We start from the raw sequence: 27,935 nt of genomic DNA, 5'->3' as shown, positions 1-27,935 counted from the left end.
GTCACTCCCACAAGGCCCCGCGCAATGGCGCCGCCGGGGCCGGGACCGGAGCCGCGCTTGGCGGGGCCCGGGGGAACGGGGTGAGCGCGGGGGGGCGAGGGAGGGGGGCGGCACCGCAGCGAGGGGCGGTGGCACGGCCGTACCCTCCCCTCGGTGGCGGGGTCCCCTCAGGGGACAGGGGAGGCGTGTGAGGAGGAGGAGGAGGATGCGGGGCGGAGGGGGGGGCGTAGGCCGGGCCCGCCTCCCTCCCCTCAGGGCTGCGGAGCGGGGGGCGGGATGTGTGATCCCGCTCCACCGGGGCTGCATGATCCACGGAGCGCTCTCGGGGGTGGGGGTCTCCCGGCTGGCTTCCGAGGCACACGGCGGAGGTACCGGAGGGAGGAGCGAGTTGCCCCTCGCGGCCACCCCCCGGCACCTCCGCCGTTTGCAAGCGGTTGCAACAGCACCTCTGAATTCCCTAATATTCCAGTGTGATCGTTTATGCACCTTACTATTAAAAACGTCAAAATTCAAACTCTCGTCTTCTTCCAGGTAGCTTTGAAACTGGCCCAGATGGCCGGGCTTTTTCGGAGGGAAAGGAGCAGCTCCCTGGTGAAAGTGGTGGAGACTCCCGGGACACCTGCACAGCTCTGGAGCAAGAGGTAGAGAACACTCATCTTTTCTGGGATGTATTTCATAGAGAGGTGAAATATTCATGCTTTTAGCACCCAGAAAGACAGACTGCTCTAAACCACAGGCTTCCTGCACCCTGAGGGGTCAGAGCAGCTGTCACATCACGCTGGTTTGTCCCAAAGTGGCACCTCAGCAGTTCTGGTCCTTTATTGTTCTTCTCTGACCACGTAAATTTAGCCTGCATAAAACCAAGTTTTGTTCTTAACAGGCATTCCCAAAGCCCACAGTGACATGTTTTCTTGGAGTGATCCTCTTTCTTAGTGTTTTCCACCTTGAGGGAACCATCCGTGGTATTTGGGGTGATGGTGCAGTCACAGCAATTGTTAATTCAGCTCTTCATAACGTTCCTTGAGCACTTTCTTGGGGGTTGGTTTGTTCCCTCGCAGTTGCACATCCTGCCCACAACTCACACTCATGTTAATGTGCAGCAGGAAGTTCCTCCTCTGAAGCAATCATGGAGTGAGAGTTTGATGCTATTTTAAGAAGAGTTTCTCAGGCAGCCAAATTGAGTGAAAGAGATCGGTTTTATTTCAGCTGACCGTTTACCAGTCGAGCTGGCGGTAGAAACCTATAAAAACATTTTACTTCACCAGCACACAACTCAAGAAAAGCCTGCTAAGGGAGATTAATGTAGAACCTCGTCAACATGAAAGCCAGAAGAGCTTACAGGAGGTGTATTCTGTTGAACAGGAAACAGTCTGAGCTTCCATTATTAATGGATGAGAGTGTCAAAGTAAAAAAAAAAAGTTAAAAATTGCTCATTACAGTAGAAAACTTGCTGATCCAGAGAGGCAGAATCTGCCTCACAATCGAAAAATGAAAATACAGTGAGTAATCCCACCCTGAAGAGGAGCAGCATCCGTTGCCTTCCAGAAAAAGGTGTGGTGTTGACGATAATTCCTCAGCCCTGTTCAGCCACATGTGGGGGTTCAGATTGATTCACTCTGGAGATGGTCTTGCCCAGTGCACTAGGTTGGTAGCAGAAAGGATGGGAAAAAGAAATGCAAGAGAACCTTGGTTTCTCAGAGAATCTCTGAGGGAATTCCTTTTAAGCAGAGACCAAGAACAAGTGAGAATATGAAAAACTGTATGAGAAGTGATCTGCAAAACACACAGGGAAAGGTATTTAGAGCTACAAATGGACACCTTTTATGATATTTCAGGAGAAAATACATCCAACAGGTAACACTGGCTCTTAATAGCTGCAAAAATTGCAGTTCAGAAAAAGTTTAACATAATTTTATTCAGGAAAGAGAAAAATATTGTTGATTGGAGTTCCCCATGTCTGGGAACATGCATCTTCACATATTCATTGTGTACGTGGGTGAAGGATGCAGTGTCTTAACACCAGCCTTCTGTGATTGCAGATGAAGAAGTTTTGCTGTTAAAGCAGTTTGGTCACAGGGGGCTCCAACAGAAAACGGCACTGGGACAACATCACAGCGAGACGCCCACGGGCTCGAGTTCTGCTTGACATGGCCATGTTCTACTAGACCTGCCATGACGGCATTTTTTCCCAGTGTTCCCAACTGGATTCAAGATGCAAAGCAGGAGGAGGAAGAGACAGGCTGGAAATTAGTCCCCCGACCAAGAGGTGAAGAGACCGAAAGTCAGGGAAAATGCCAGTGTGAACTATCAGAGCCCTCCTTCCCTCACGTGGACAAGCTGAGAACTCACACACTTTCCCATTCGGAGCAGAGGCCCTACAACTGCCCCCAGCTGCACTGTGGCAAGGCTTTTGCCTCCAAGTACAAGCTCTATAGGTAGGTATCTGCAAGTGCCTCTGCCCAGCAGTGCCAGGAGAGAGGGGAAACCCCCTCCCTTGTGTGTCTTTGCTTGAATTTCTGAGAAGCTGGAGGAGGGGAAATGCCCTTTTACCTTGCAAAGCTGTTGAGTCCCAGACATTACCATACTTGGCATCTCTTTAGGCACCTTCCAGAGAACTTCAGCTAATGCTGTGTCCTGAGCTTGAGGTGTTTTCTGTTTCACTGCGGAGGAAATAGGAACAGAAAGTGAAGTTCATAGATTAAAAAAAAAAAAGCAAGAATAGTGTTTGCATTCATAAGTCTTGTCTCTAATCACAGGGATAATTCCATGGCAGCTTTTGCTCCAGTATGGGGAAGTAGAGTTCCCGTTTATGTAGTAAAGTACAACACTAAATAATTAAACAGTCATGGCTGAGAACTTGAAATCAGATGAACCACAGTGTGGGAGAGTATGACATACCAAGGTGAAATCAGACCACAGTGGCTGTCAGCAGACTTGGGCACAGCCTGACCCTCCTGATGAACTGAAGTTTTCTCCTAATGTCACAAACTAGGGAGGTTTTCTTTGGCAGCCTCAGCAGAGAGCAGGAGCTGAGGAGAGACAGCTGCTGGGACAGACTGTAGGTTTTGCCTGAAGCATTGTGCTCCTGTGCTCCTTGCTCAGTGGAGATAAAATGCCATCTGGGATTTTTGTGGCATAAAGTGTAGGACACAAGGAAAATTTTGGAAAACTAGCATGTGTTCCCTCAGGGGCTGGATGTTTGTCTGACCTTTCCTGCTTTTCTCACCTAAGGCATATGGCCACGCACTCTGCTCAGAAGCCTCACCAGTGCATGTACTGCGAGAAGATGTTTCACCGGAAGGATCACCTTCGGAACCACCTGCAGACCCACGATCCCAACAAGGAGGCCCTGCACTGTCCCGAGTGTGGCAAGAACTACAACACCAAACTGGGCTTCAGGCGACACCTGGCCATGCATGCAGCTGCCAGCGGTGACCTCAGCTGCAAGGTGTGCCTCCAGACCTTTGAGAGCACCCAGGTCCTGCTGGAGCACCTCAAAGCTCATTCCAGGCGGGCTTCAGGCGGGGCGAAGGAAAAGAAGCATCCGTGTGACCACTGCGATCGGCGCTTCTACACCCGGAAAGACGTGCGGAGACACCTGGTAGTGCACACGGGGCGGAAGGACTTCTTGTGCCAGTACTGTGCTCAGAGGTTTGGGAGGAAAGACCACCTGACCAGGCACATGAAGAAAAGCCACTCCCAGGAACTGCTGAAGATTAAGACGGAGCCAGTGGACATGTTGGGTCTGCTCAGCTGCAGCTCCTCTGTGGCAGTGAAGGAAGAGCTGAGTCCTGTCCTGTGTATGGCATCCAGAGACATGATGGGTGGTAAGAGTTTCCCTGGCATGCTGCCTGTGGGCATGTACAGCACACATCTCCAAACCATGCCAAGCTCAGGGATGCCCCATTCTTTGGTTCCTAATTCTCTTCCAATGGGAATGAGCTATCCTCTGGAGTCTTCTTCTCCCATCTCCTCCCCATCGCAACCTCCTCCAAAGTATCAGCTTGGATCTACCTCATATTTGCCTGAGAAGCTACCCAAAGTAGAGGTGGACAGCTTTTTGTCAGACTTCCCTGGCAGCCTGTCTCTCTCATCTGGTGATCCTCAGTCCTCTTCGCCTCAGCCACCTGCCCTGGATGAGGCTTTGCTTTCCAAGAGCCCTGCTAACCTCTCAGAGGCTCTCTGTGCTGCTAACATGGACTTTTCTCATCTTCTTGGCTTCCTCCCCCTAAATCTTCCTCCTTGCAATCCACCTGTCTCATCAGGGGGATTGGTCATGGGCTACTCACAGGGGGAGGCGCAGCCACTGCTCACCACTTTGCAACATCAACCTCAAGAGTCTCCCGGAGCCGGGGCCTCACTGAACTTTGGGCCCCTTCATTCATTGCCCCCCGTCTTCACCTCCAGCTTGAGCACAACCACGCTGCCACGGTTCCACCAGGCATTCCAATAAGCTGGAAATAGCACTGGAGAACAGATCTTTCAGTCACCCTTTTGTGGAGAGCCTTAAAAACGCACAACTCTTCCTTCCTTGGGGGTGTGAAAGCTCTGGCAGAGCTGGGTCAGACAGGAGGTTTCTGATCTTGGAGGGAGCACTTGTAGACTGGAACAGCCGATATCCTGTGTGAGTCCCAGTCCTGTACAGCGGAAGATTTCAGCTGATAGACTGGATATATTTTATCTAATTTTTAATCTGTGAATCAGGAGCCGCGCTTAGCACTGACCTTCCCTGAGAATGCTGGAGCTATGTTCCTCTCTGGGAAGGGACTGTCCCTCAGAAGGAGTTGAGACTCTTTCATCCTGGGCTAAACTTTTGAAGAGTCCAGCTTCCATTTCGTGTTGCCACACCGCAATTCTGACAAACCAGCCACACCTCCACATGAAGAAGAAGTCATGATACCGCTCTGTATGAAGCCAATGGGGAAGAGGCTGTCCTTCCCTGCTACCTCTCATCCCATCACCCAACACAGCTTGCTCCACATCAGTGTTAAGCAACAAGCCCGTTTACATAGTGAATTCAGCGTCACCTCTTTGTAGCCATTAGGATAAACTCATTATGGTGAACATTGTTTACACAACACAAATCTGTTTCTGCCATTGCAAAAATAGGAGGCACCAGAATACACTGGGTTCATCTCTGGTGTAGCTAGAACACTGTTTACACAACGAAGTCAGGTTGCACTGATTTCTCTTCACTTATCATGTTCTTCCCCCATGGGGAAATACACTGCTTTTGGACCACTTCAGCCTCTGCCCCTGTAGGCAGCAGCTTCCTGCCGTTTCTTGCTAGCTATCCCGAGTGAAGGGGATGGAGCAGCTCTCACAGCTTAGCTTGGTGTGCAGTGTATGGACAGAGCCCTTTTAAATATGTCCCCCAGGCAAACAGATCTGGAAACCAAAGCATGTGAGAGAGCTGGATGAGGAGCTCGGGACATCGAGCACTGGCATACCAGGCGTGAGAACAGGCTGCAGGCCCTGCTCCATGGGTTCCCTTGGGATGAGGAACAGAGTATGAGTTTCTTGGGTTTGGGGTTTTTTAACCATGGCCATTCATTGAGGTCAGCACCCTTTTTGGCTTGTCCAAGAAGCAGTTTCAAAGGTATATTTTAACCTCAATGGTGGTAACACCCAAGAATCAAGGAAAAATTGGTCCCAGCTTCTTGTGCACACTGTCAGTGTATTTGAAGCATTTCTCCCAGCACCAATAGTTCTAACAAATGCTGAGGTTTGAGGCCTGCAGTCAACTTGTCACTTTGGTTTTGGTTCCACTGGTCTCCTGAAATTAAAGTCCTGCTTCCCTTGCTCCCTGCCCTACCTCTTAAACTCTTCCATGGGCTGTCTACCTGCCAGGGCAGAAGGGTTATACTGGGAAGTGGCAGCCAGCTGCTGGTGTCATTTAGCACCTGTATTGTCTCCTGCTCCTGTTTTCCTGGGCACTTAGGCCGCAGATGGGGACATACGGAGCTCTCCCTGCACTGGTGCATGTTAATGACTATGGACAGGCAGATCTTCATACCTCAGCATGGAGGAACCATTGTAGGCCAATATAAACCAGGAAATCTGTCAATATTCTCCGTAAATTTAGGAAATGCAAAATCTACCTCTGCTCTGTTAACTCAGCTCCTTGGGTGAAGCCAGATGCTGTCCTCCCTTGTCTCCCCAGAGCACATCCACCTCAGTTGATGCAGATTCCTTCCTGCTGAGCCATGATCCCACTGCGTGACATCAGCTGTGCCTCTTTTGGTTACAGGCTTGTCCCCCTTCCATTTTACTCCAGAATTTTATTTTTAATTTAGCTTAGTAATTCTTCCCAGAATGACTCTTTAGCAATCCATTGATTCTCCAGAACATAGATCGGTTGTTTTAGGTTAGCCAGCAATGCTGCAAATGAGACTTTTGTATCAAAATGTAATATAAGATTTATTTACCTCAGCAATATCCTGTGGCAATGATCTCCCCGAGTTGAATGCAGTACTTTTTCCTTTTCTCCACTGGAAAATGTTGCCTTTCCAAGTCCAACGAGTGCCTTCTTGTTCTCTAACCTAGCAAAGGTAAACAGGGCATTGCAGCCAGTCTGTTTACCAGCATTGAATACCTCAGGCCTGTCTTCTATTGCTTTGCTCTTTGCAAATTAAAGAGTTTCACACTGTTATCAATTATATGCAAGCCTTATCCCTGTCTTCAGTTGAGAGGATTATTATTTTTTGAGAAATAAATGGTCAGAACTGATCACTGACTGCCAGTGAGGATTATCAGATTTATGCAATGCCATCACACACCTTCTCCCACCACAGAACATTCAGCTTTCTTGCTTCCTGCCTGCATTGTACTCTGAACAGATGTCATCACTGGAATTCCTTTAGCAGTGGTAGCTAAACTTAGAGTCAGGCATCTTTTTCCTACCAGTAGTCTGTCAAAGAATAAATGGAATTCATTTTGCTATGATTTGCATGTGTGATTTGCTTTCCACAGCTACTTTAACAAGGAGAACTGCAGTAACCTTTGTCAATGGAAGGAAAATCTAACCCAGCAAGGGCAGTGTGGTCAGAGGCAGCATTTGAGCTGATTCCAGGTGTTTGCACAGGAAAATGGACTCAAAGTTCCTCTAGCACAACAGCTTGTAATCTGAAAATATTTTACCAGTCAGTCTAAAACTAACGAGACTAATTCCATTTGAAATAGCAAGTGTGCAATTCACAGAACAAATTATAGTGAACAATTTTTACCTGTTTATAAGAAAGTACTTCAAGCATCCAAGCTTACAGCACTTGGGAAGCCCAGTCCACTAGGACATATGTACGAAGCTCTTAGGCAAGTCAGTGGAAGTCAGCTTAGCCCAGCTCCTGCTGATGCAGCTGGAGGTAAGGCACAGGGGTAACCTTGGCACGCTGGGAGGGGGATTGCTGCAGCACAGGCTACAGTCTGTTCTGTGCTGTATGTGCAGGGCTGTGCTGGATATGTGGTATAAAAAAAAAAAAAAAAAAAATCCCCAGAAAGAGTTTGGGTTTGATTTTTGTTTTGGACCATGAGTTAGGGGCTGCAGGTCCAGGACATGGCTGTGAGTCAGGCAGGCAGAGCCCAGTAAACCATTCCACTGTGATCCCTCTGTTCTGGCACACCTTTACCAGGAAGGTTGCACCAGACTGAGCCCAAGGGCAGCAACTACAGCACACACGTTCACGAGGGTTTAGTTAAATAAAGGAATGTTTTAAATTGGCTGTCTTGGGGGGTGTCCAAAGCAATAGGAACAGTGCAGTCAGCTAAGATATGAACCCATAGACCTCCAGTCAGCAAAAGGACAGGACATGAACTTGCCAGCCTTTATAAATCAGACCCTGGATTCTCAGAAAGCCAAGGACTTAATGTCCCCCTAGAAATAAGAACTAATAAACAGCCAAGCCACTCCCTGGCAGCAGAGGGTTAACCCTTGCCCATCCTTTCAAGCTCAGATTGCCAGAACCCTGTGAAAGGCTGAAGATCTTTTTCCCCTTGGGATTACAGCTCACTCAAAATCCATTTGTAGGAAGGAACAACATGTTACCTTGCATTTGCTTCCACTGAATTTCACATGACAGAATACCCACACACTGTGTTGTGACAGACCCCGTTCTCTGTCTCACAACATTGCTGCTCTTTAGCCTGTGTTGAAAAATGGTGTCACTTCAACTGGAATCCTTTATTCACCTCAGGTAGATTGATGATTTCAGTACTTTTGTTGAGCTCAGCTCTTTGTTCTTTAATTCCTTCCTTGCTGACAGGTGAACAGCAGCTGCTGGAAAGATTTCCTGCAGTTCACTGAAAAAATCCCCTTTTCCTTTCTTTACCATTGCACCACCTTTGCTCTCTGGGTAGAACAACCCCACAGAGCATTTTCTGCTGCCTGCAATTAAAATTTCCAGAAATAAATCTTCAAAGAGGTGCTTCCCATCACACTACCTTCTTGCTTATCCTCTAATCCCAGTTAGTCAGGCTGACTGAATTCTCCCTCTGGTGACTATTTTTAGTTAATTGCCTGCCCAAGCCCTAGAGCTATTCTGCCACTGAACAGTGAATTAAATGAATGGCTCGAACAGAACCACTTCAGGTTTCCATCCTCATCCAGAATTTTTGTCTTTTCCGTAACTTATTTCTTGTATTTTTCCCAGTTCCTAGAGATGGAAGCTGCCACCTGAAGCTGTGAATCCCATCCTGTGTGGTAGGGAGAAGGTGGTTTTGTTTAGTCTGGTCTGCTGGATCTGGGAAGCCCAGATTGTTTTCACCCCAATCCTCAGTTCTGGCACCTCTCATCCTTTCCATGCCTGTGTACCATAACATGCCACAGCCATACTGAGCCTCTCTTGGAAAGCAGCTGGAAGCTGCCAGGAAGATGCTATTACCACTGATCCAGCTGCCTTACAGGATCACTATTCCTATTCCCCACCACCTCTCAGGTTCTGTTGTCCCTGCTGCACAATCCATGCACACTCACATCAGGCTCACCTCTGGCTATTCCCAGTGATGGCCTTGCTTCCTTCTAGTGGATAATTGGGATCCTCTGGGAATCCTACACGTTTCATCTACTCTTGTGGCTGCAGGTGAGGAGTTTTCTCCTGGGGTACAGTTTGCAATCTTTACCTGGAGCCAGTTCTACATCTTCCCACAGGCCAAATATCACTTAACACTTCAGACTGGCACGCAAACAAGTCGAGCAAAAATGGAACTGGTGTTCAGAAATGAGACCAGAAAACAGATCACATTCTGCTTCTCACAAATCCACACCAGGAGATGAGCTTGGCTTTCTTGTTCAAAATATATTTTATTTCCATGTGCACAGGTGGGCTGCAGGAGCCTGAAGCACCTTCCTCAGTCTGTACTTGTGGCTGAAGCCAGGCTTGTGTGGTCCTTTCCACCAGTGTCTAAATACCAGCATGAAAATAGAGCATACATGACACAGGGAGCTTCTCTGTATCAGATCACAGTGACAAGGAAAGTTAAAAGCATTGCAAAAGATAACCAGGGAATTTGGAATTATTTTTTTTATTACTATAAATAGGTCAGCTCTTCAGCTGGGGGAAGAATCGTCAACATTGAAGTGTCTTGTTACAAACCAACCATCCCTCACTTTTGTGTCTTTGTTTTGAACTACTGTGCAAGGGGATAACCAGCTCTAGCATGGAATGTGCTGAGTGGACAGGGACAGCCTCCAACACCTGGGACAGGCCAGGCTGGCTGAGTGTCCAGGTGAACAGGCCAGGGACCTGCCTGCAGCCCTTCTCCCTCTGTAGTCAGTGTCTTGTGCTTGAAGGCAACACACGAGCTTTGCTCACAGCCCCCAGCAGCACAACCCACTTCAGGGTGCAACACAAGGGTGCAGATACCTGCACGCTGCAACACATCCCAGAAATCCTGCTAGAAGCCTCTCTGGAGTTTGAGTTCTTCTCACCTACTGAGTGCCTCAGCGTTGATGCTTTGTGGAGCTTTCCCACTCTAGTGAGTCCTGATATCTAGGGCAACTTTTAGAAAGACTGTTTTGTAACATTTGAATGAGTGTTTTCCTTAAAAGAGGATATTGAAGAACACAGATCTGTCTGCTGATGTACTCTTGAGACCCGGGGTGGCTACAAGAAGGACAAAAAAGAACCCGTAGAACCCCTGGGAGCAGCCAAGCTCCAGAACTGCTGCTGGAAGAAAAGCTACTGAGTGGCCTTTGCAGCCACAAGTCATGCCAAAAACCCTCTCCCAGCACAAGCTCTGCCATCGCCCACAGGAGCCTGTAAACATCCCTTTGGAAGGTGAAGGGTTTGGGATTAGCCATGGGAGGGGATGGGGAAAGCCACAGTGCCCCTCCCCAGGGCTGCCATTCACACTGTCCCTTCTTGTGCTGGTTCTGGACAGGCCTCGTGCCCAACCTCCCTCCCTGCAGCTACAGCTGCCAAAGCCAGAAACTTCCCATTGTTAAAGCTCTACTGGTTTTCTAAAAACAAACTTTCTAGCACTTTTACACAGAGTGAATAACCTCTTTTAATGGAGTATTTTGGGGGCTGTAAACAAGGTTTTTAAATTGTAATTAAGTGCCATTAGGAAATGTATGGTTCATCACTAAAATTAGCTTTTGCAAAATGAAGTTCAAATTGAAAGCATCTTTTATAATGAAGTTGTTTATTAAAAGCATTTGGATGATCTACCCCAGGTGTCTTCATAGAGGGGAGTTTGGGTTTTGGTTGGATTAAGACAAGACAGACTCATAAGGCAGGTCAAAGACACAGTTCCCTACATGAAGCCACAGAGGTTTTTAAATTTCTTCCAAGCAAAGAATTAAACCCACAAGAAAAAACCCAGCACCCCACTGGGGAGGCAGCCACAGCAGACACCATTATCCCCTGTCAAGGAGAATGATGTTTATTAGACAGAAAGTTCTGGTCGCTTGGTTTCACTAAAATTTCCAGCCCATGTAGCAGCACTTCAGACAAGTCCAGCCCACTCCCCCTCACAAATAACTCTGACATGCTCTGCTTCCCACAGGCAGGAAAACCAGGACCAAACCTCAGCTTAAGCTACAACTGGCTGCAGGCACCAGCAGCATTTGAAGATGAAACAGTGCAAAGCACACAGGGCCCTCTTGGGATTCTCCTTCAGAACAGGGATTAAAAGCTGACAGCCATGATCAGTAATAGGTGCTTGTCTGAGAATGATCTAGTTTTCAGTTCTACTTTTCATTTCTAATTCAGCCACCATTAAAACGTGCCCTTTTCTCAGCAGCTTTCCCCTGGTGCTGAGGACTGTCACAGAACATGAATTCACTCATCTGCCAAAAATGAGAAATAAGTTCAGCATAGATTGTCCTGGTGGTGGAGCTGAAGCTTCCTTTGCCTTTTTAAAGGGAGAAGGGATTATTCTGATGATTTCTGAGTTTTGATTTAAGTATTTGCCAGCTCTGGTCTCACAGGCACTCAGCAGCCCCCAACACTGGGCTCTGTAACCTGGGGGAATCACATCCATTGCTCTGCTGGGCAAACCATCTCAGGAAAAGGGAATTTACTCTGCCTCCCTCACCCAGCATTCCAGCAGAGGCTCATTGATCTCCTGCCACACACCCCCCAGGAGAAACACACAAGCTCTGGGAAGCAAATGGAGCTGGAAGCCAAAGCTGGGGGCTCAGCTTCTGCAGCAGCAGCACTCCTCAAACTCTCACTCAAAGGAAGGAATGGCAGCTCCCTTCCAAGCCATCCTCTCCCTCTGCTGCTCTAAAGCACTGCCCAGCACTGCCATCCAACAGTTCTGCTGCTCTGCCCATCAATGCCAAACATCAAACGTGTCTCACACAAGACACGAGTTGCTCAAGTGATCTTACCCAGCAGCACAGCATCAGCAGATCAACCTCAACTGGTGGCATAATTACAATATATGTCAGCATTCAGGGCATGCCACAGTGGGAGAAACTTAGTTTGCCAGGAGGAAAATATAACAAAGAAAACCAGAGTATTCCAAGCTCTGCTTCTGGCTGAAGCCACACATCACAGACCACATGGGTGTCGAACAGGCCAAGTGCTACAAAAAGAAATTCTCCAGAAGTGGCTTAGGAGAACCCAAGAGAGCAGGAAGACAGGACAATGGCAGATTTATTTACAATAGGACACAAAGAATACATACATTAATTAAAAATTACAAAGAATACAGAGAAAACACTTCAAGGAAGGGAGAGGAATCAATGCTGGCTGAGCCTCTCCACTGGGGCAGGGGCAGAAGAAAAAAAAAAGAAAAAAAAAATCAACAAAAATCTCAGAGGGACCTCAAATCAGAACTGACACAGGACTCCACAGCACAGCTGGCTCACACATCCCCTCCTCCCTTTTTGCATCCATGATTCCTGGCTGATTAGACTCTGGCATGATGGGCAGGACCAATAGGAAGGGACACAGGCCCTTGCATGGACCTGGTGGAAACTTACGGCAATTGGGGTTTAAAAAGGCCCCAAAGCCCTCTCTGGGAGCAAGGAGGGCTTTGGACAGTTTTGGGTTGGAATGATGTGACCTGTGGCAGCTGATCATTGGAAGACCTTACTCCAAGAAGAAAAAATTTCACAGAACTCACTAAAATAAACCTCTCCTCTGTAGTCCTGGCTGAATCCAGTGAATCTGGGGATGAAGGGAGCCTTCACTGCAACATGGAACCTTTTCACTGATAAACATCACTGAAGTGACCAAAATGAAAAAAAACAAAAACAAACAACCCACAACCCAACTTTAACCTCTTTTGAAAAGAGCTTCCCACAGGCTGATTCAGGCATCAAGCCATGGGGAAAGAAGAGCCCATGTCAGCTATCCAGGAGAGCTTGGACTGTTTTTTGTGGAGAAGAACAAAATACAGCTATTGGGTGTACACTTTTCCTGTTCCCTGGAGGTAGAGAATTTCAGAGGAGGAGCAGAGAGCAGCAAGGGCAGCCAGAGCACAGGGCCAGCAAGAGAGCCCCGCTCCCAGCCATGGGACAGCTCACGGGGCCACCTGCCTGTGCCAGCCCCTTCAGATGGTCTGCACAGCCCTCGGGCAGCTCGGGCCCAACACTGCCTCACATCACTTGGCACTAACACCACGGCACCACAGCCATCTCTGCAGGATCCCAGTGGCATTCCCAGGAAGGAGCCTGCCCTGATTCCTCACTCATCCAGAGCAGAGCTATTGACAGAGCAAACTCTTGTAGTTACCTCGCGCATCCTTCCAGTCCTGTATTCCAGCACAACCACATCACTTCCACCAGGACGTTTTTTCCTGCCTTCTGGAGAGGCAATCCCACCCTCCCACAGTGGCCTGTGCTGTCCGAGGCTGGATGGAGGGAGGAGCGATGCCAAAGGTTGCTCAAGCTCTCTCAGGTGAAATTGCACTTCCCAGGCTCTGAATGGCACCTCCAGCAAATTGTAAACAAGCCGAAGCCGGGACTTCGGTGATCGGAGTGCGCCGGACTCCCGCTGGGTGAGCCTTTAGGCTCTGGTTATTCTGCCATAGTCAAGCTCCCTCTTCTGTGCAGACACGAAGGCAGGAGAAAAACCCAGTCTGATACTTGTCTGAAGAGTCTCCCTGAATCCTAGAGCACCCCAGGGGCTGGAAGAAAACGTTTTCACAAGTGTTTCCACTGCTGTCTCAAATCCGTTCATCATCAACATAAAAAAAAGGATGGATTAGCAAAAAGGGGGTTTACTTATACAGAGGGATATTTCTCTGCTAAAAAACTCCCTCAATTATGGAACAGGATAATAAAGTTAAAATGTAAGGTATCTACAGACCCCTTTTCCCCACAGAAGTAGCCCAGAATCCATGTACACTGTGCCAAAGTTACATTCCAAATCGAGGAGTTAATTATTTCTCTTGTGACTCTCCCACTGGATTTTTGTTTCCTTAAAAAGAGCTGGGAGAAGATGTCCCTGTCCCTCCTGGGAGGACACATGTTCAGAGGTGTCTGATTCCTGCTGGGGGGATTCCAGCTTCAGTCGATTTTCACGGCAGCGTAGATCTTCCGCACAAACATGTAGGCTGCGTAGAAACCAATGGTGCCCGTCAGGAGCCAGAAGGACAGAACCATGAGGGCAGTGTAGCCAAAGTACAGTAAGGAGGGAATGAACTCAACAATATCCAGCTGAAACAGAAGAGGATGAAAAAAATCAGCAAAATAAAGCACAGAGGCAACAAACCAACCAGTGCCCTCTGCGAGGGGAGCTCTGGCAAAGGGAGGAAAACTTTCATTTTTGTCCAGCTGAAGCGAGATCCCCTTTGAGGTGCGGTCAGGGAATGTTGTTCTGCACAAATCCTGGGGCACACCCCTCTCTCCTGTTTGGAAGGGCTGTCAGCACTGCCTTGGGCTGGCATGGGCAGACTAGGACTCAGCAGGCCCACCATTTCCTTTCCCAAATCCCACAGTCACCCCCAAAAACATGGCACTTTCACCCAGGAGGAATACCTTGTTCACAAAGTAGAAGACAGCATAGATCAGTACATAGAAGGCAGATCCTCCGGACACCAGGAAGGTCCTCCACCACCAGCGGTAATCCTGAGAGGATAAAGAGCCTCATTATCCCCCTGGACCTTCTTCTCTCCAGGCACTGCCTCAGGGAAGCTGTGACCATTCCAGGACAGGGAGAACACCACCCATCTTCCTTCAAAGGAAATCCACAATTTGGGACTGGGGGGCTTTTTTTGTCACAAAAGTGTTTCCAAATCAAGAGATGTGATGCTGACAGTCAGGCTCAAAGCACCTGCTGCCCAAGGACATGGCTCACCTTTGGCCCTGCATTTTGTTTTGTATGTGGATGGAATAGAACAGTTTGGGAACAGCTGAAAACACCCTGTGTCCAGCAAAATTCCTGGTATGAAACCACAGTTCCCAGCCTAACAAATAATCAAGGAGCTTTAATTCCCTTTAGAGTGAAGAGACATTTGGAACAATCACAGCTGTGAAGCTGGGCCACACTAATCTTTGCTGAGCAGCAATAATGTGATCTGTGTTTTTCCAGGAGCAAGTACCCTCAGCTACCCAAATTACAAACATGGAAATCTTACCTCAGCACAGAGCTGGAAATACACCATGACAATGCTGATCTGGGAGCAGGATACCACCAGAATTATAAACACCAGGAAGAGGAAGCCAAAAAGGTAATAGAACTGGTTCTCCCAGATTGCCTGAAATAAACACACAGCAGGAATTTGTTTCCAGGTTACTGTGATCAATCACTGAATGTGGGATTAACTTCTGGCAGCCAGCCAGAGGAAAATGAGGAGCCCCTCAGCCTCACCTAGATGAAACCACAGATTTAATGTGTTTCACAATGTCACTTCAAAAGATTCAGGTTGGAAAAAGGTGCACATGGACAGCTCTGAGGTAGCTTGTTCATTCCCCTGCATCTCACAAGCAATGGAATTGCTTGTTCTGGGGAAGCAAAATTTTCCCCATCCATACAAGGTGAAAAATGGGCAGCAGCACAACAGTGACTGTCTCAAGACCAAGACCCCTTCTTGATGTAATGTTACAGTAAATTTTTTCTTTACCACAATGGTTCAAACCACCAGGAGAGCCCCATAGCTCGCTCTGGAAACTACTGAATGGCCTGGAAGAAACCAATTACCCCTTTCAGAGAATACAGGAATAGGAGACTGCTCCAGTGGAAGTGCCCTCCCTTTCAAAAGCTTTGGCATGAAAGGAATCCTATTGAGCAGGAAAGTGGGTTAAATGCTTACACTAAAAATGAAGAACAGTTCGATGAACATGGCTCCAAAAGGCAGAATACCAGCCATGAGGATCCTGGAGAGCAGAAACAAAAACCATAAGCAGCACAATAAAACTGTCTGGACATTAAAAATTCTTGTAACCACACAGAACACTCCAAGCAAAGGCTCTACATTTCCAGGTTACTAAATTTCAGAGGCAATGTCACAGCTGTTCCCACTGTTGAGCATGTACCATGGCTACAAGTACCCCTCATATAACATCCAAACTATTGATGTTGTCTCAAGAAACCTGATCTGCCATCTGTCCATGTCCAGAGAGCAGCAGAAGGTGACACTCAGCAACCCAAGGGGACCGAGGAGAGGGGGCTTAACTCACCGTATTTCCCAGACACTCATCACTCACCCCACAAATTTGTTCATATACCACCTCTGCTCCGGGATCTGCCTGGGAATCTGATTTGTCCGTACAGGATTGTCATAGGGCTGCTTGCGAAATCCAAAGTAGTAACCCAGGTAGACCAAGGGCAAGGAGATCCCAAACCACATGCAGAGCAAGGCCACCATGGTAGGGAAAGGCACCTGGAATCACACCAAGAGCCACAGAAGTGAGGCTGACAGCTCTCCTACCCTAGGGACTGATGTCATCGGCCAAGCCAACCCTCCAGTCACCCACTTGGAAAGGTCTGGGAAGCCAAGTGAGTCCCTATCAGCCCAGTGACCCTCTCCCACCCAGCAGGCCCCAGGCTGAGGGTGGCACCTACCGCACCAGAGGAGTGTTTCCCCCAGATGAAGCAGTTGAGGACAAAGCAGATGCCGAAGACAACGCCTGGGTACAACGTTGCTGTCTGAAAGAGGAGCCACAGTGTAAGAGAGAGCACCTGACTCATCAGCCAGATGTTCCTATGGAATGAGTCCACTCCTCCTACAAGGCACATATGGAAGAAGTGTCCCTTTTGCTAAAAGACAAGGACACAGAGCTGAGCTGTGGGGAGGATCTTGAACAATCCTCTTTGCTCTAGTACGTGCTCTGGTGGTGCCTATTCTGTACAGCTACAAGGACTGAATCCACAGCAGAAGTGCAGCACAGCCAGACTCTGTCCAGCTACCACAAATGTGTGAAGCTTATCCACAGATCTTGCCATCAGCAAATCTGGATAAACAGCACAGAACATTCAAGACTCACACAAAAAGCTCCCTTCTTCCATCGATGGCCTTTCAGAGTCCGGTATAAGCGGCCAGCAAAGAATCCACCAAAAACCCTGGACAGAAACAAGCCAAGACAACGAAAATTAGCTGTTGTTGCTGGGGAGAGGCAGGACAGCACAGGGGGGAAGCCATGGAGGCACCTACCCCATGAACATGAAGAGGAAGCAGGCAGTTGTCATCAGCGCGCCCCGGCTCGAAGGCGACAGCATCCCCAGCATAGCAACAACTGCAGAGGGAAAAAGGAACAGCAGCTCTGAGGGACATGTGCTGCAGCAGCTGGAGGACAGGGGCCTGTCCCATCTGCAGCCCACAGCTGCCTGCAATCTCTGCACAGGCCTGATTTCCTTTACAGCATCACACATCCACAGCCTCCAGCACCGGGCAGAGAGGAAAGCACAGCTTTGATCTCAGCTACAGACCATGCTTCAGCCTCAGCTTCCCCAGGGGTGGGAGCAGGTGCAGCTCAGCAGGCAAGGCACACCTGTGCAAGTCTTCCAGCCCACTATCAGCCAGGGCTCACAGCTTGGCAAAGCAAATACAAAGCTGCCTTCAGCTGGGCAATGTCATCCAGCAACTCTGCAGTGCTGAGCCCAGGCTGATGGCAACAGGAAGCAGCTTCACGGGCCTCACTCCAGATAAGGTGAGCACAGGGTGAAGTCAAACATCCTCAAGCATCATTCATATTACAGCCACCCTGTGCAACACATGCCACTTACAGATGACAATCAGGATCATACAGAAGAGCTGAATTCCAGAACCCAGGAGAGAGCTGAGGATCATAGGGTACTGTGGAGGCCTGAAGACATCTCCATGCACAAGTTTCCAACCAGATTCCTCCATGGTATCTTCCTGTAGCAACAACAGAAAAAAGGTTATTTAGATGTGATGTCCCAGTGGAAATAAGGTCCTACCACAGCCAGCCTAAGAGGTTAACTTCCCTGGATCCAGTTTTTCTACTGAATTTCTCCAGTCTAGCCAGGAAACTTCTTTCCTCTTGGGCTGAGACCTGAATTGCTGGTGCCAGGGCATACATTTACAGGGGGTCTGCAGTCATTGCTTAGGTCTGAAGATACCTGAACTGGTATGTGATTGTTCAGGTAGAAGAAGGTGTGTGACAGCACAACACAACTGGCCCCCCCACCATGACGAGGGTTCAAATTAAATCAGGGGCAAGGGAAGAGACAATACACCCAAATCTGCACACTGGATCCCTCCTGGCCTGTGATTCCCTCCCTCTAATCCCAGCCCAAGGAACAAACACACACAATGTCATCTTCTTTGTTGTAGTTGGCAATGTCCTTCCGCAGAGTCCGGATGATGATCATGCTGAGAATCCCTGAAAACAAGCACAGAGTTCAGCTCAGAGGCTCCCACACGGCTGTGCTGCTCTCATGCTGTGCAACTACATGGCTCCCACCAACACACTGTTCTGGCTGGGAGAGGAGTTATTGAGTCATCAGCAAAGACAGAAACAAAACCCCAAAGAGCAGGAAAGGCAGTATTCCAGCAGAAATGGGGCACTGTGGCTTTCTTGTGGGTTTTTATACCCGCTGGTAACTGCCTGACCCCACAGGACACTGCTTGAACTGGGAGGCTTTAAATTGGTTTCCTGCTCCTTCTGACCAGGTTCAGAGGTGGCCACATCCTCCTCAAGCCACCTGCAGCTAAGGCTTAAAGAAAATTCCTTGCAGATAATGGTAAAGCCTTCCTCTCCCCATACATCCACTCACCTGAAAGGAAAAAGACAACCACAACCGAGTTAATGATAGAAAACCAGTGGATCTGCACGTCACTCATGGTCAGGTAGGTGTCCCAGCGGGAAGCCCACTTAATGTCACTTTCCTGAAAGAACAGGAGAGTTTTTCTCACACCAGTACATTCCCAATGTCTTCCACAACTCCACTGACAGACACTTGGAGCATCACTGCCAGCCAGCTCCCCAGTACTTCCTCACCTCCCAGTGCACAGAGTAGGTGAAGAGTAACTGGTTCTCTTTAGTAGGATCTATTTCCTGAGGGGCAGAGCCCGTGGCTTCAGGCAGGGTGCACATGCTCTTCTCATCAGCCTTCAAGTCTGTAAGGGAAAGCATGGCACACAGTGAGCCCTTCCCTCAGACACCACCTCTCCCGTGGAGCATCACCCTGAGGGCATTGGGCTGCAGTACTTCCAGGTGGGGAAGCACTCTTTCCTTGCTCACCTGCTCTGCAGTTTGCAAAACTATTCTCCTGACCAGCAGTGGAGCACCATTAACAAACTTTCAGGAAAGCTATGCACAGGGCTCTCCTTAACTGGAAGGATAAAAGCCAGAGGTTCTGAAGCCAAGGATCTGGAGCATGAACAAATCCTCTACTCCACATGATATGGTGAGAAACAAGACCTCTGGAGCCATGCCTGCTCTGCCAGAGGGGAGCTGCATGGGGTGATCCACACCATGAACAACTGCCCCTCTAGACACCCTTTTCCACTGGGTTCACTGAGGTAGGAGTGTTATCCCCTAACTATTATTGTTAAATTTCAATTCCCCAGAACAGTTCCAAACATCCTGTGTGTCTCTGAACCAGCACAAAGTGTCCCAGTCAGGGAGATCTGTGCCACAGCAAGAGCTAGAATGCCAGACATGCCTCATACCAGATGACACAGTGCAAAAAAATCCAACCCCAAAACCTCAGACTCGGATCTTTTTACAGGAATTGATTTTCCATGGATTGCAATTCATGGATATGTCTGTATTTTTGGTACTTCCTTAAAAACAAAACAGTTTCTTATTCTTTTAGACTCATTTCTGTGCCCTGTGAAGCAATAATTGGCACCCTGATACATCAGTGGCATCTGACTTTTGTCCATACAAGAGATTCTTCCCCCCTGCTCCCCTCCTCAAGAGTCTCTTACCTTCTAGTTTAATGCTTTGGGGAATCACCTCAAAGCGCACCACCCTGTAGGTGTGCTCCTGGCTCTCTTCCACATCCTCTCTGTGGTAGTAAAGGATGAAGGAGAGGTGGTTGTGCAGGTAGAACTGAAAGAGTGACATAAAATAAAACATCAGCACTCCATGGGAGGAAGAGGCAAAGCTGAGAAGCAACAACTGCAGAAAACAGCTTCAAGTGAGGGAAAACGAAAGGCTCCAACACCAGAGACCAGCCAGTGTTGGGGGCAGTGCTTTTGCTCTGCTGAGGGGAAACCACTGCATCAGCCTGACCAAAGTTACACAGTGAATAAAAGCAAGGACTCCTGGCTTTCCCACCTTTCCAGCATCACCCTCTTCTGCCCAAAAGAGACCCCTCTCTCATATTTCCATTACTAAACCCTTTGGTTGCATTCCCAATTCTGACACCCTCTAGCAGACCTCTAGCAGACACCCAGATCTCCTCCAGGCACCCTCACACAGCACCTCAATTCTCTACCTTGTTACCGTCCATAAAGCCAAGCCTATATCCATGCTCAAACTGCACATCCTTCTCCTTCTTCTTCTCCTCTTCCTCACGATTGGAATAAAACTCCAGCCGTGTTGCCACAGGGAGGTTATCAGCAATGCTGAAAACACAGATTTCAGATCAAATTTGTCCACAGCACCAAATTCCCCCAACACAAACCCGTGCTCGAGGTGACTCACAGGTGGACGTAGTAATCCTCCCTGATGCGCTCAGCGATGAGCTTGCTCTGCTCCACTGTCAGAGTGACTGGCTTGTTGGGAAAGTTGCACAGAACTTCACATTTCTTCTCCACATTCATGGAAACCTGGAAAGGTGTATTTACAATTCGGTCCCCTCGAAGAACCTCACCTGGAAAACAGGAAAACACAGGCAGGGTTGGAGACTGCCAGGCTTCCTGCTGCTGATCCTGCTGCTAGGCACTGTGCAGCTGGAGGGACCACAGCAGGTCTCCTTTGCTACCCCAGGTGTAAGGATAAGATTGCAAGTCAGTATAGCCACTGTGTTGGAAGTATCCAGCCCTGCTTATGAAGCAGGTTACATGCTCTCCTTCAAGACAAGCACTTCCTCTGTCCAACACATGGACACTGCCCTTTGCAGACAGCCAGCACACCGTGAATCAGGAGAAGCAGGTTCTCTCAGCTCAACAGAAGTGACACTTGTAATTGCTTTTACCCCTGTAAACACCCCCCACACAGGTACACACCGAGGTTCTCAGCCTTGTACGTGATCTTGCTGGGCTGGCAGAAGGGCAGTGAGTAGTATTCATATGGCAGCTGGGTCCGAGAGCTCGTCAGCTTCACAGCCTGCAGGAAGAATGGAAGGATTATCCCCAGGAAAGAACTCCAGAACTCCTCTCCTCTCAGCATCATCATCCTGTAGCTGATGCTTACTTCAAGACACCTTCCATAAAAATCACTTCCAGGAGGTGGTACTACTACTATTACTACTACTATTACTACTACTATTAAAAATAGTAACAGAGACAGATGTTCCTGAGAGACTTCCAGTAGCAATTCATTCACAGAGAAACACTCAAAGAACAAAACATGATGGTTTCACAAATTTATGTCTCAATGGAGTTTTAAGAAACAACAAAGAGTTCAACAGAGATTCAAGAGTCACATTTCATACAAGATTTCCTCAAACAAAAATTCATATCCCACTGGACCTAGAGGTCTGGCCTCCAGTGCTATGAAGAGTTCAGCAATTTTAATCTCTGCAAGAAAAGCCAGAGAGCCATCAGTCTGGGAAGACAAGATGACCAACTACAAACATTCCTGGAGAGTTTCCACAAATCACAGGGTACAAGGGAAGTGCAGACACATACCACAACAGCCAAGACCACAGTTGCTCTGGAAAAAAGAAGTGTTTTGTAACACAGCCAAGCTTGTTTATTGGAAGAGTGCTGGCAAACACACTGACTTGCCTAAGCACTTGAGGAAGCATTTGGCTCCTGAAATCCCTTTGAGAACAGCTATTCCAAAACCTTCTTCTTCTGGGAAGCTTACTGTAGCCACAGACAAGTCTCATTTGCTTAAAAATAGCCTAAGTCTGGCAGTCTGTGGCCAAAGAGAAAACTGTGCCCTGCTTCACATGGGACCAGCCAACCTCAGCAGCCCCAAGGGTGCTGGATTTGCTGAGACAGAGGCCACAGCTTTAGAAAAATAAATTAAATGGGCTATAAATCACTGAGGTCTGAAGATAAAGCCTGGCTTCCTTGTGGATAGGTGCAGCAGCTCTGTCACTGAGTACCAGCAACACTGCACAGAACAGCTCTCAGCAAGGCTGGGCTGAAAGATCTGCAAGGTTCAAGAACAAACACCTCCACTTGGGAAGAGCTTTTCATGGATTTCCCTGAAGGCACAACATGAGCAAACTGGGTATTGAGATCTGATTCAGACCTTATTCACCTTCCACCCAAAGGAACACTGTGTAAACACTTTTAGAGTCAGCATAATACTGGAGAAATTAAATTCACTTCAAAGCCACAGTGAGAAAGGGACCCTTTTCCCAAACAGAGTAACATCTTGAGGATTTTGGTGCAACTGCTGAAGGAATTTGGTAGAAGAGATCAGAAGCAAGAACAGGAATCATGTTGGGGCCTGAATCTTGTGAAACAGAGGAAATATCTGAATGCAAAATTTTAGCAACAACAGGATCCCCAAATTTAAGTTTCCAGCCCCTCTTAGCTGCTATGGTGTAAAAAAGAAAAAAACCCAAAAGACAAAAAAAACCCAAACCCACCAGACTAACAGCACTGAGTTTATCCTACCTTTATTTCTACAGGATCATTGCGGTGGAAGTTGATGGGAGCCACCCCAGGTACATAGAACGAGTCTGTGCTGTGTAGCAACAACAGCAGGCCCAGCACATATCTCAGCCTTTCCTGCAAAAAGGAGAAGGAACAGTAAAATACAACAGAAACACTGGAACATTAGAGATGGGCAACAACACTGGAAATGTTCATCCCACACATTAGAAAGGCTGCGCAGCCAGGTGATTAAACAGAAATTAAATTCAATTAAATTCACAAAAGCTGTTCTGCTTGTGACCCTCACCAAGTCACTTTCCACTCAGTGTGTCTCTGCCTCTCCATCTGCAATTAGGAAAACTTTGGCTTTGCTCAACCACAAGAAAAATGCCATTTTTATCTGCACCATGGGGCATTGAGCAAGCTTTTCTGCTTGCCCCCACTGAGCTCCCTGTTTTAGAAAACTCCATGGATTAGTAGAGAAGAGGGCTGTAGCCCTGGCAGTGGATGTGTGTCAGCTCTGCACAGCAGCACTTACCCTGGAGCTGAATACAGATGGATGCTCATAGACACTACCTGCAGAAGAGTAGTTACCGTGGAGTCAGGTGTGACACCAGTAACTGCACCCACAGGGATGGTCCCATCACCACTCCCTCCTGCTCCACTCTGCTTTCTTCACCCCTCCAGACCACAACACAGCTCAGTAACATGGCAAAAACTTCTTCACCCCTTTTATAGGGAGCAGGGTGACAAGTCAGGCTGCAAGGTTCAATCAACTCCAGGAGAATCTCTCCAGGAGAACCCAGACCCTAACACAGACACAGCAAACCCTTTATTTAACACACCTTGCTGCTCCTCAGCCCCTCCCATTACCTCAGGTAACCCAGCTCAAGCACGAGCAGGAAGGCTGAGCAATGAAAATCAAGATTTAGAGTATTAGCCAGCAGCAGCTTGCCTGGATTAGGACAACAGCTCTGGTATAATCTCACAGCACTACTAACTTCAGCCCCTTCTCCTGAACTCCCTGTGTGTATGGCACTACTGGAAAGCCACACAAAACCTGGTTTGGGACAACTCTTGAGCTAATGCTGCCGAAGTAAGAAACCAAATCCCCACTGTTCCTGTGTGTCCTCAGCAGCATCAGTCAGTCTGACTGACAGCACCAGAGGGAACACAGCACCTCTATCATGGGGATCCTTCCTCAGGTTGGGGGAGAAAAAATAATAAATTTAAAAAATAAAATAAAATCTGTGTTTGGCCCAGACAATTGTGAGGGCAAACCGGAGCATCCAGAATTAGTGGAATTGAGCAGGATGAAAAAAAAAAAAAAGGTAGAGCTATCAGGGGGTTGAAAGTCTAAAATGTATTTAAGATGCAAATGCTAGGCACCTAGAGAAAATAGCAATACTGAATCATCAGATACATGTGGCCTTCCAGTACCTGAAGGGAGCCTACAAGAAAAATTGAGAGAGACTATTTACAAGACCATGGAGTACAGGACAAGGGGGAACAACTTTAAAATGACAGAGTAGGGTTAGATAGTATATTTGGAAGAAATTCTTCCCTGTGAGGATGGTGAGGCATTGGCACAGGCTGTTGAGAGAAGATGCAGCTGCCCCATCCCTGGAATTGCTCAAGACCAGGCTGGATGGGGTTTGGAGCAGCCTGGGATAGTGGAAGGTGTCCCTGCCCATAGCAGTGGGGTGGAACAAGATGAGCTTTAAGGACCCTGCCAACCCAAACCACTCTGTGATTGTGTGATTTTTTTGCTTACAAAGGGGATTTTCAGATCTATTCTAAGCACAGCCAAATACACTTGGAGCAGGCATAAAGCCCCAGCTTGGAAACGCTCCTGCTAAAACTGCCTGACATTCAATAGTGATCTGCCTTGAGGGAACATGGGGCTTATTTTCTGTGCTACACCAAATTTTGCCTTTCCAATCTTTAAAGGAAGTGCTCAGTGGCTCTCTGCAGAGTAGGAAAAGGTCTCCTGGACAGGGGAAGCACTGGAAGGAATCTGGATTCTTGTCCCACACTGCACTCCAGAGCAGCCAGCAACATTTGTCACTGAAATGACAGACCTACACAATGCTACTCAAAACCCAAAATCACACCACTGCCACCCTTGCCCCAGCAGGCTAGGAGGTGACAAGACCAGGACAGAACTTTGGCAGACACTCAGGAGACACATGAGCATGCAGAAGATGAAATTTTTGATGATAATTTTGGCAGAAATCAGGCTGTCTTTGCATACAGATGAGGATGACTCAGGCAGCACCAGGCAACAGGAAAGACAAGAGGGTGACTCTAAAGCCTTGCCAAGAAAGAACAGTTGGTAGCAAGAAATGGGGAAGCTTCTATGCAACAGGTGGAGGAAACTTTGGAAGCAAAACATGAAGGAAATGCCCAGCGCAGGTTCCTGAGCTGGCAGAGCACAGGGAAGCTGAGGCCAGAGGCCTTTCTCATCAGGACCTTTGCTCTTATACTGACAAACATGCTTCATCTCCAAATGAAGGCAGCAGCTTAGAAACTGCAACATGGACACCACCCAGAACATCTCTGTAACTCATAGCCTGGCCAGGTGATCATCTCACACGGGGGATGCCTGCAAGCTGAGTTCTCTCCTATGCCAGGTTAGAGCTTCGAGGAGGGAGCCCAGTTTTGGTTCAGTCACAGCCCTGGCAAGGCCCAGGCTTCGAGCAAACAGGACACACAGCTTCACAGCCTTTTCCAAATATTTACATTTCAAAAACATGCACAAAACCCCCTCAAATTACAATCTTGCATCTGAGGTGTCAGGAAATCATGTAATGGTGCAATAAGTAGCACAACAAATATGCACAACTCGACTGAGAAAAACCCAGCTGCAAGTAGGCAAAAATAGTTCAGATTGCCTAAGCCTGATTATTTTCCTATATGCAGACATGCAGAGACACCCTTTCTTAGGAGAATATGATCTAAATAAATGAAGTAACTGCAGGAGCATGATCACCCAATCCTGTCCCTCAGATCAAAAGTTCACACATAAACCTTCTCCAAGAAGGGCCTTTTGGATAATTACCACTAGTTTTGGGGTCTGCAGACAACCCAGAGGTTATCCCATTAATAAAGACTTATAAAAACGTTGCCGTTTTCTGTGAATTCACAGAAGGTTCACAAACCATGCAACCAAAACAGAGGACTTGTTCTCCAAATCCCAGTCTGGCTCAGCATGAAGAGGCCCTGAAACATCCAGTTATTACCACACTTGTCCCTCCCTAGGGCTCGTGGTCCCTCCAGCTACCACTGCCAGTCTGACCTCCAGTATTTATTTAAGGGAAAGGGAAAACAGCAGCTGCTCCCAGGAGCACTCTGCAACAGCTCATGCGTGCTCCAGAGGGTCCATGGCCTGGCCATGTGCACCCAGGACATCTCTGTCCAGGTTACTGTAAACAACTTGAAGAAATCCTCAAGCAGCAGCAATTTCAAGCATCTAAACTGAGCTGGTGCTGTAGCAGGGCTGGTTTAGGTCTTAAGAGTTTCACCGTCCACACAGGAACTGAAGAACAGAAGACAGTATTTGTTCAAAGAGACAAAAAGGAAGTAGGAAGTGACAGTGATGGATATCATTAACTGCCTCATCTCTTTTTGGCAGAGAAGGGCAACAAGGACATCAAAGAGCCATAATCAAGAGCTGTTAATTTTCAAAGATAGCTTTGAAGAAAAACAGGGAAAACAACCTGTAAAGAGCCATTTGTTCAAATGGATTCACAGAGCTCTCCTGTTCCATTCCACTTACTGAAACCTTTTTAATATGGTGACAGAAAGGGAGGAAAGCTGGAACCCACTACTCTGTGGGAGGGGAAAAAACCAACAAGCTCTCTGACACATGTAACCTTCATTCTGCCCTCAGGCACACTGGCAGTACAAACAGTGCTAATGGCACCCTTACACTCATCCCCTTTTCCAAGGGCTGCCTCCTTGGATGATCCTGACAACTGTCTGGATATGCTCATCTTTATTACACCCCTGCCCTGCTCACCCTGCACTGGAGGAGCCACCGGGAGCTCTTCAGAAGGAGCCAAGTGCTGCATTCACATTGACTTCAGAGCACCTTTGACACCAGGAGAGCTCCCGGCTCTCTGCCCTTCGAACAACAGAGCCACGAGGAAATTCCGAGTAGGACCATCCCCAGCTCTCAAAGTCAGCTGAGCACTCCTTCCTCCCTGCCTGGGGGAAAGCCAGCAGAATATGAAGATGCTTAAAGCAAATTAAAGGAAAACCTCGGCTCTCCCAATCCCTTCCCAGTCTCTCTGTGAGTCACCTCTCAGCCCGGCCAGCAGCGACCTTTGTATCAGCACACATCCTTTACCCATACCGCTATTCCTGCAATGCACTGCCATAAAAATACCCTGCTATGAATGCAAAGAGGAAATCCGTTTTACTGCTACAAGACCTCAAGGCAGATAACAAATGTCTCAGCAGCCTGTTTTCTCCTCTGCGAGGTAGCACTGATGCTCACCAGGAACACCTTCAGTTCTCCGAGGATTCAAGGAACAATTCAATGGGAATAACAGGGATGCTGCGACGCGGGAAGGTGAAGCTGCTCAAACCCGGACGCGGCAACCACCACCAAACATTTGTGAAAACCACACACAGAGCAACAGCCTCCGTGCTCAGCACCAGCACCGGGCCCAGGCTGACACCTCGGAAGGCAAAAGGAAATGTCGGTGCTTCCTACAACCCACAGCGCTCCGAACCCCCCGCCCGGCCCCTCCTGCCCACACAACGCCGTGAACCGCAGAAAGGGAGCCAACTTTGCTGCCGAGGGAGCGCGAGGCAGGCGGGACAGGAACGCGCTGGGCTCCGCTGGGCCCCTGGGCACGGAGCGGCGGCCCGAGCTCTGCCCGCCATAGGTGACACCGCCGGGAGACGCGGGGCAGCTGCAAGGCCCCGCGCGGGACCGGGGAGCCTCCTCCGGCCAGGGGCCAGGCCGGCATCCCTCCCAGAGCGGTGCAGGCCCGAGTGGAGCCCCCGCCCCGAGCCCCGCGCAGGGGCCGCGGCCGGGCCGAGCCGCGGGACAGCGGGCGGGACGCGGGGCCGGGCCGGGCCCCGCCGCACTCACCATCGCCCCCGACGCCGCCATCTTGGATCCACGTGTCGGCGCTGACGTCACCGGAAGCGGCGCGCGGTTGGCTGCGGGGCCGATCGCCATGGCGACCGTGCCGGCCGGGCGGGACCGTGCCGGGCGGCCGCGCTCCGCTCTGCCGGGGCCGGGCCCAGCTTAGCCCCGGATCAGCCCAGCCCTCCTGCCGGGCGGGGTAGGGCGGGGGTCTCCGCTCCGGTCCCCAGCGGGTTTTCGGCCCCACGAAGCC

At 48.7% G+C, this 27,935-nt stretch overlaps 2 protein-coding genes across 3 annotated transcripts; one reads left to right on the top strand and one right to left on the bottom strand.

The window, feature by feature from the left end:
* The first annotated feature begins 5 nt into the window (after positions 1–5).
* On the top strand, positions 6–12,256 carry PLAGL2 (PLAG1 like zinc finger 2). Of its 2 annotated transcripts, none has more exons than XM_058851051.1 (4): positions 6–80; positions 532–641; positions 2,040–2,435; positions 3,232–12,256. In XM_058851051.1, exons 3-4 carry the CDS (start codon positions 2,173–2,175, stop codon positions 4,451–4,453), a joined length of 1,485 nt encoding a protein of 494 aa, XP_058707034.1. In that variant the 5' UTR covers positions 6–80; positions 532–641; positions 2,040–2,172; the 3' UTR covers positions 4,454–12,256. The 2 variants fall into 2 exon arrangements, with proteins under 2 accessions (XP_058707034.1, XP_058707035.1); XM_058851052.1 differs by having other exon boundaries at positions 27–80; positions 536–641.
* Positions 12,081–27,935, bottom strand: TM9SF4 (transmembrane 9 superfamily member 4). Its single transcript, XM_058851049.1, has 18 exons — positions 27,686–27,935; positions 22,603–22,716; positions 21,034–21,133; positions 20,510–20,678; positions 20,301–20,430; positions 19,789–19,912; positions 18,854–18,972; positions 18,630–18,741; positions 18,165–18,235; positions 17,616–17,748; positions 17,044–17,125; positions 16,877–16,952; positions 16,455–16,538; positions 16,097–16,272; positions 15,703–15,766; positions 15,028–15,147; positions 14,429–14,518; positions 12,081–14,107 (listed from the first exon to the last, which is right to left on the bottom strand). Exons 1-18 carry the CDS (start codon positions 27,773–27,775, stop codon positions 13,958–13,960), a joined length of 2,004 nt encoding a protein of 667 aa, XP_058707032.1. The 5' UTR covers positions 27,776–27,935; the 3' UTR covers positions 12,081–13,957.

Source organism: Poecile atricapillus, chromosome 15, assembly GCF_030490865.1.
Source record: "Poecile atricapillus isolate bPoeAtr1 chromosome 15, bPoeAtr1.hap1, whole genome shotgun sequence".
NCBI lineage: Eukaryota > Metazoa > Chordata > Aves > Passeriformes > Paridae > Poecile > Poecile atricapillus.
This window is presented reverse-complemented; position numbering and strand designations above follow the sequence as displayed.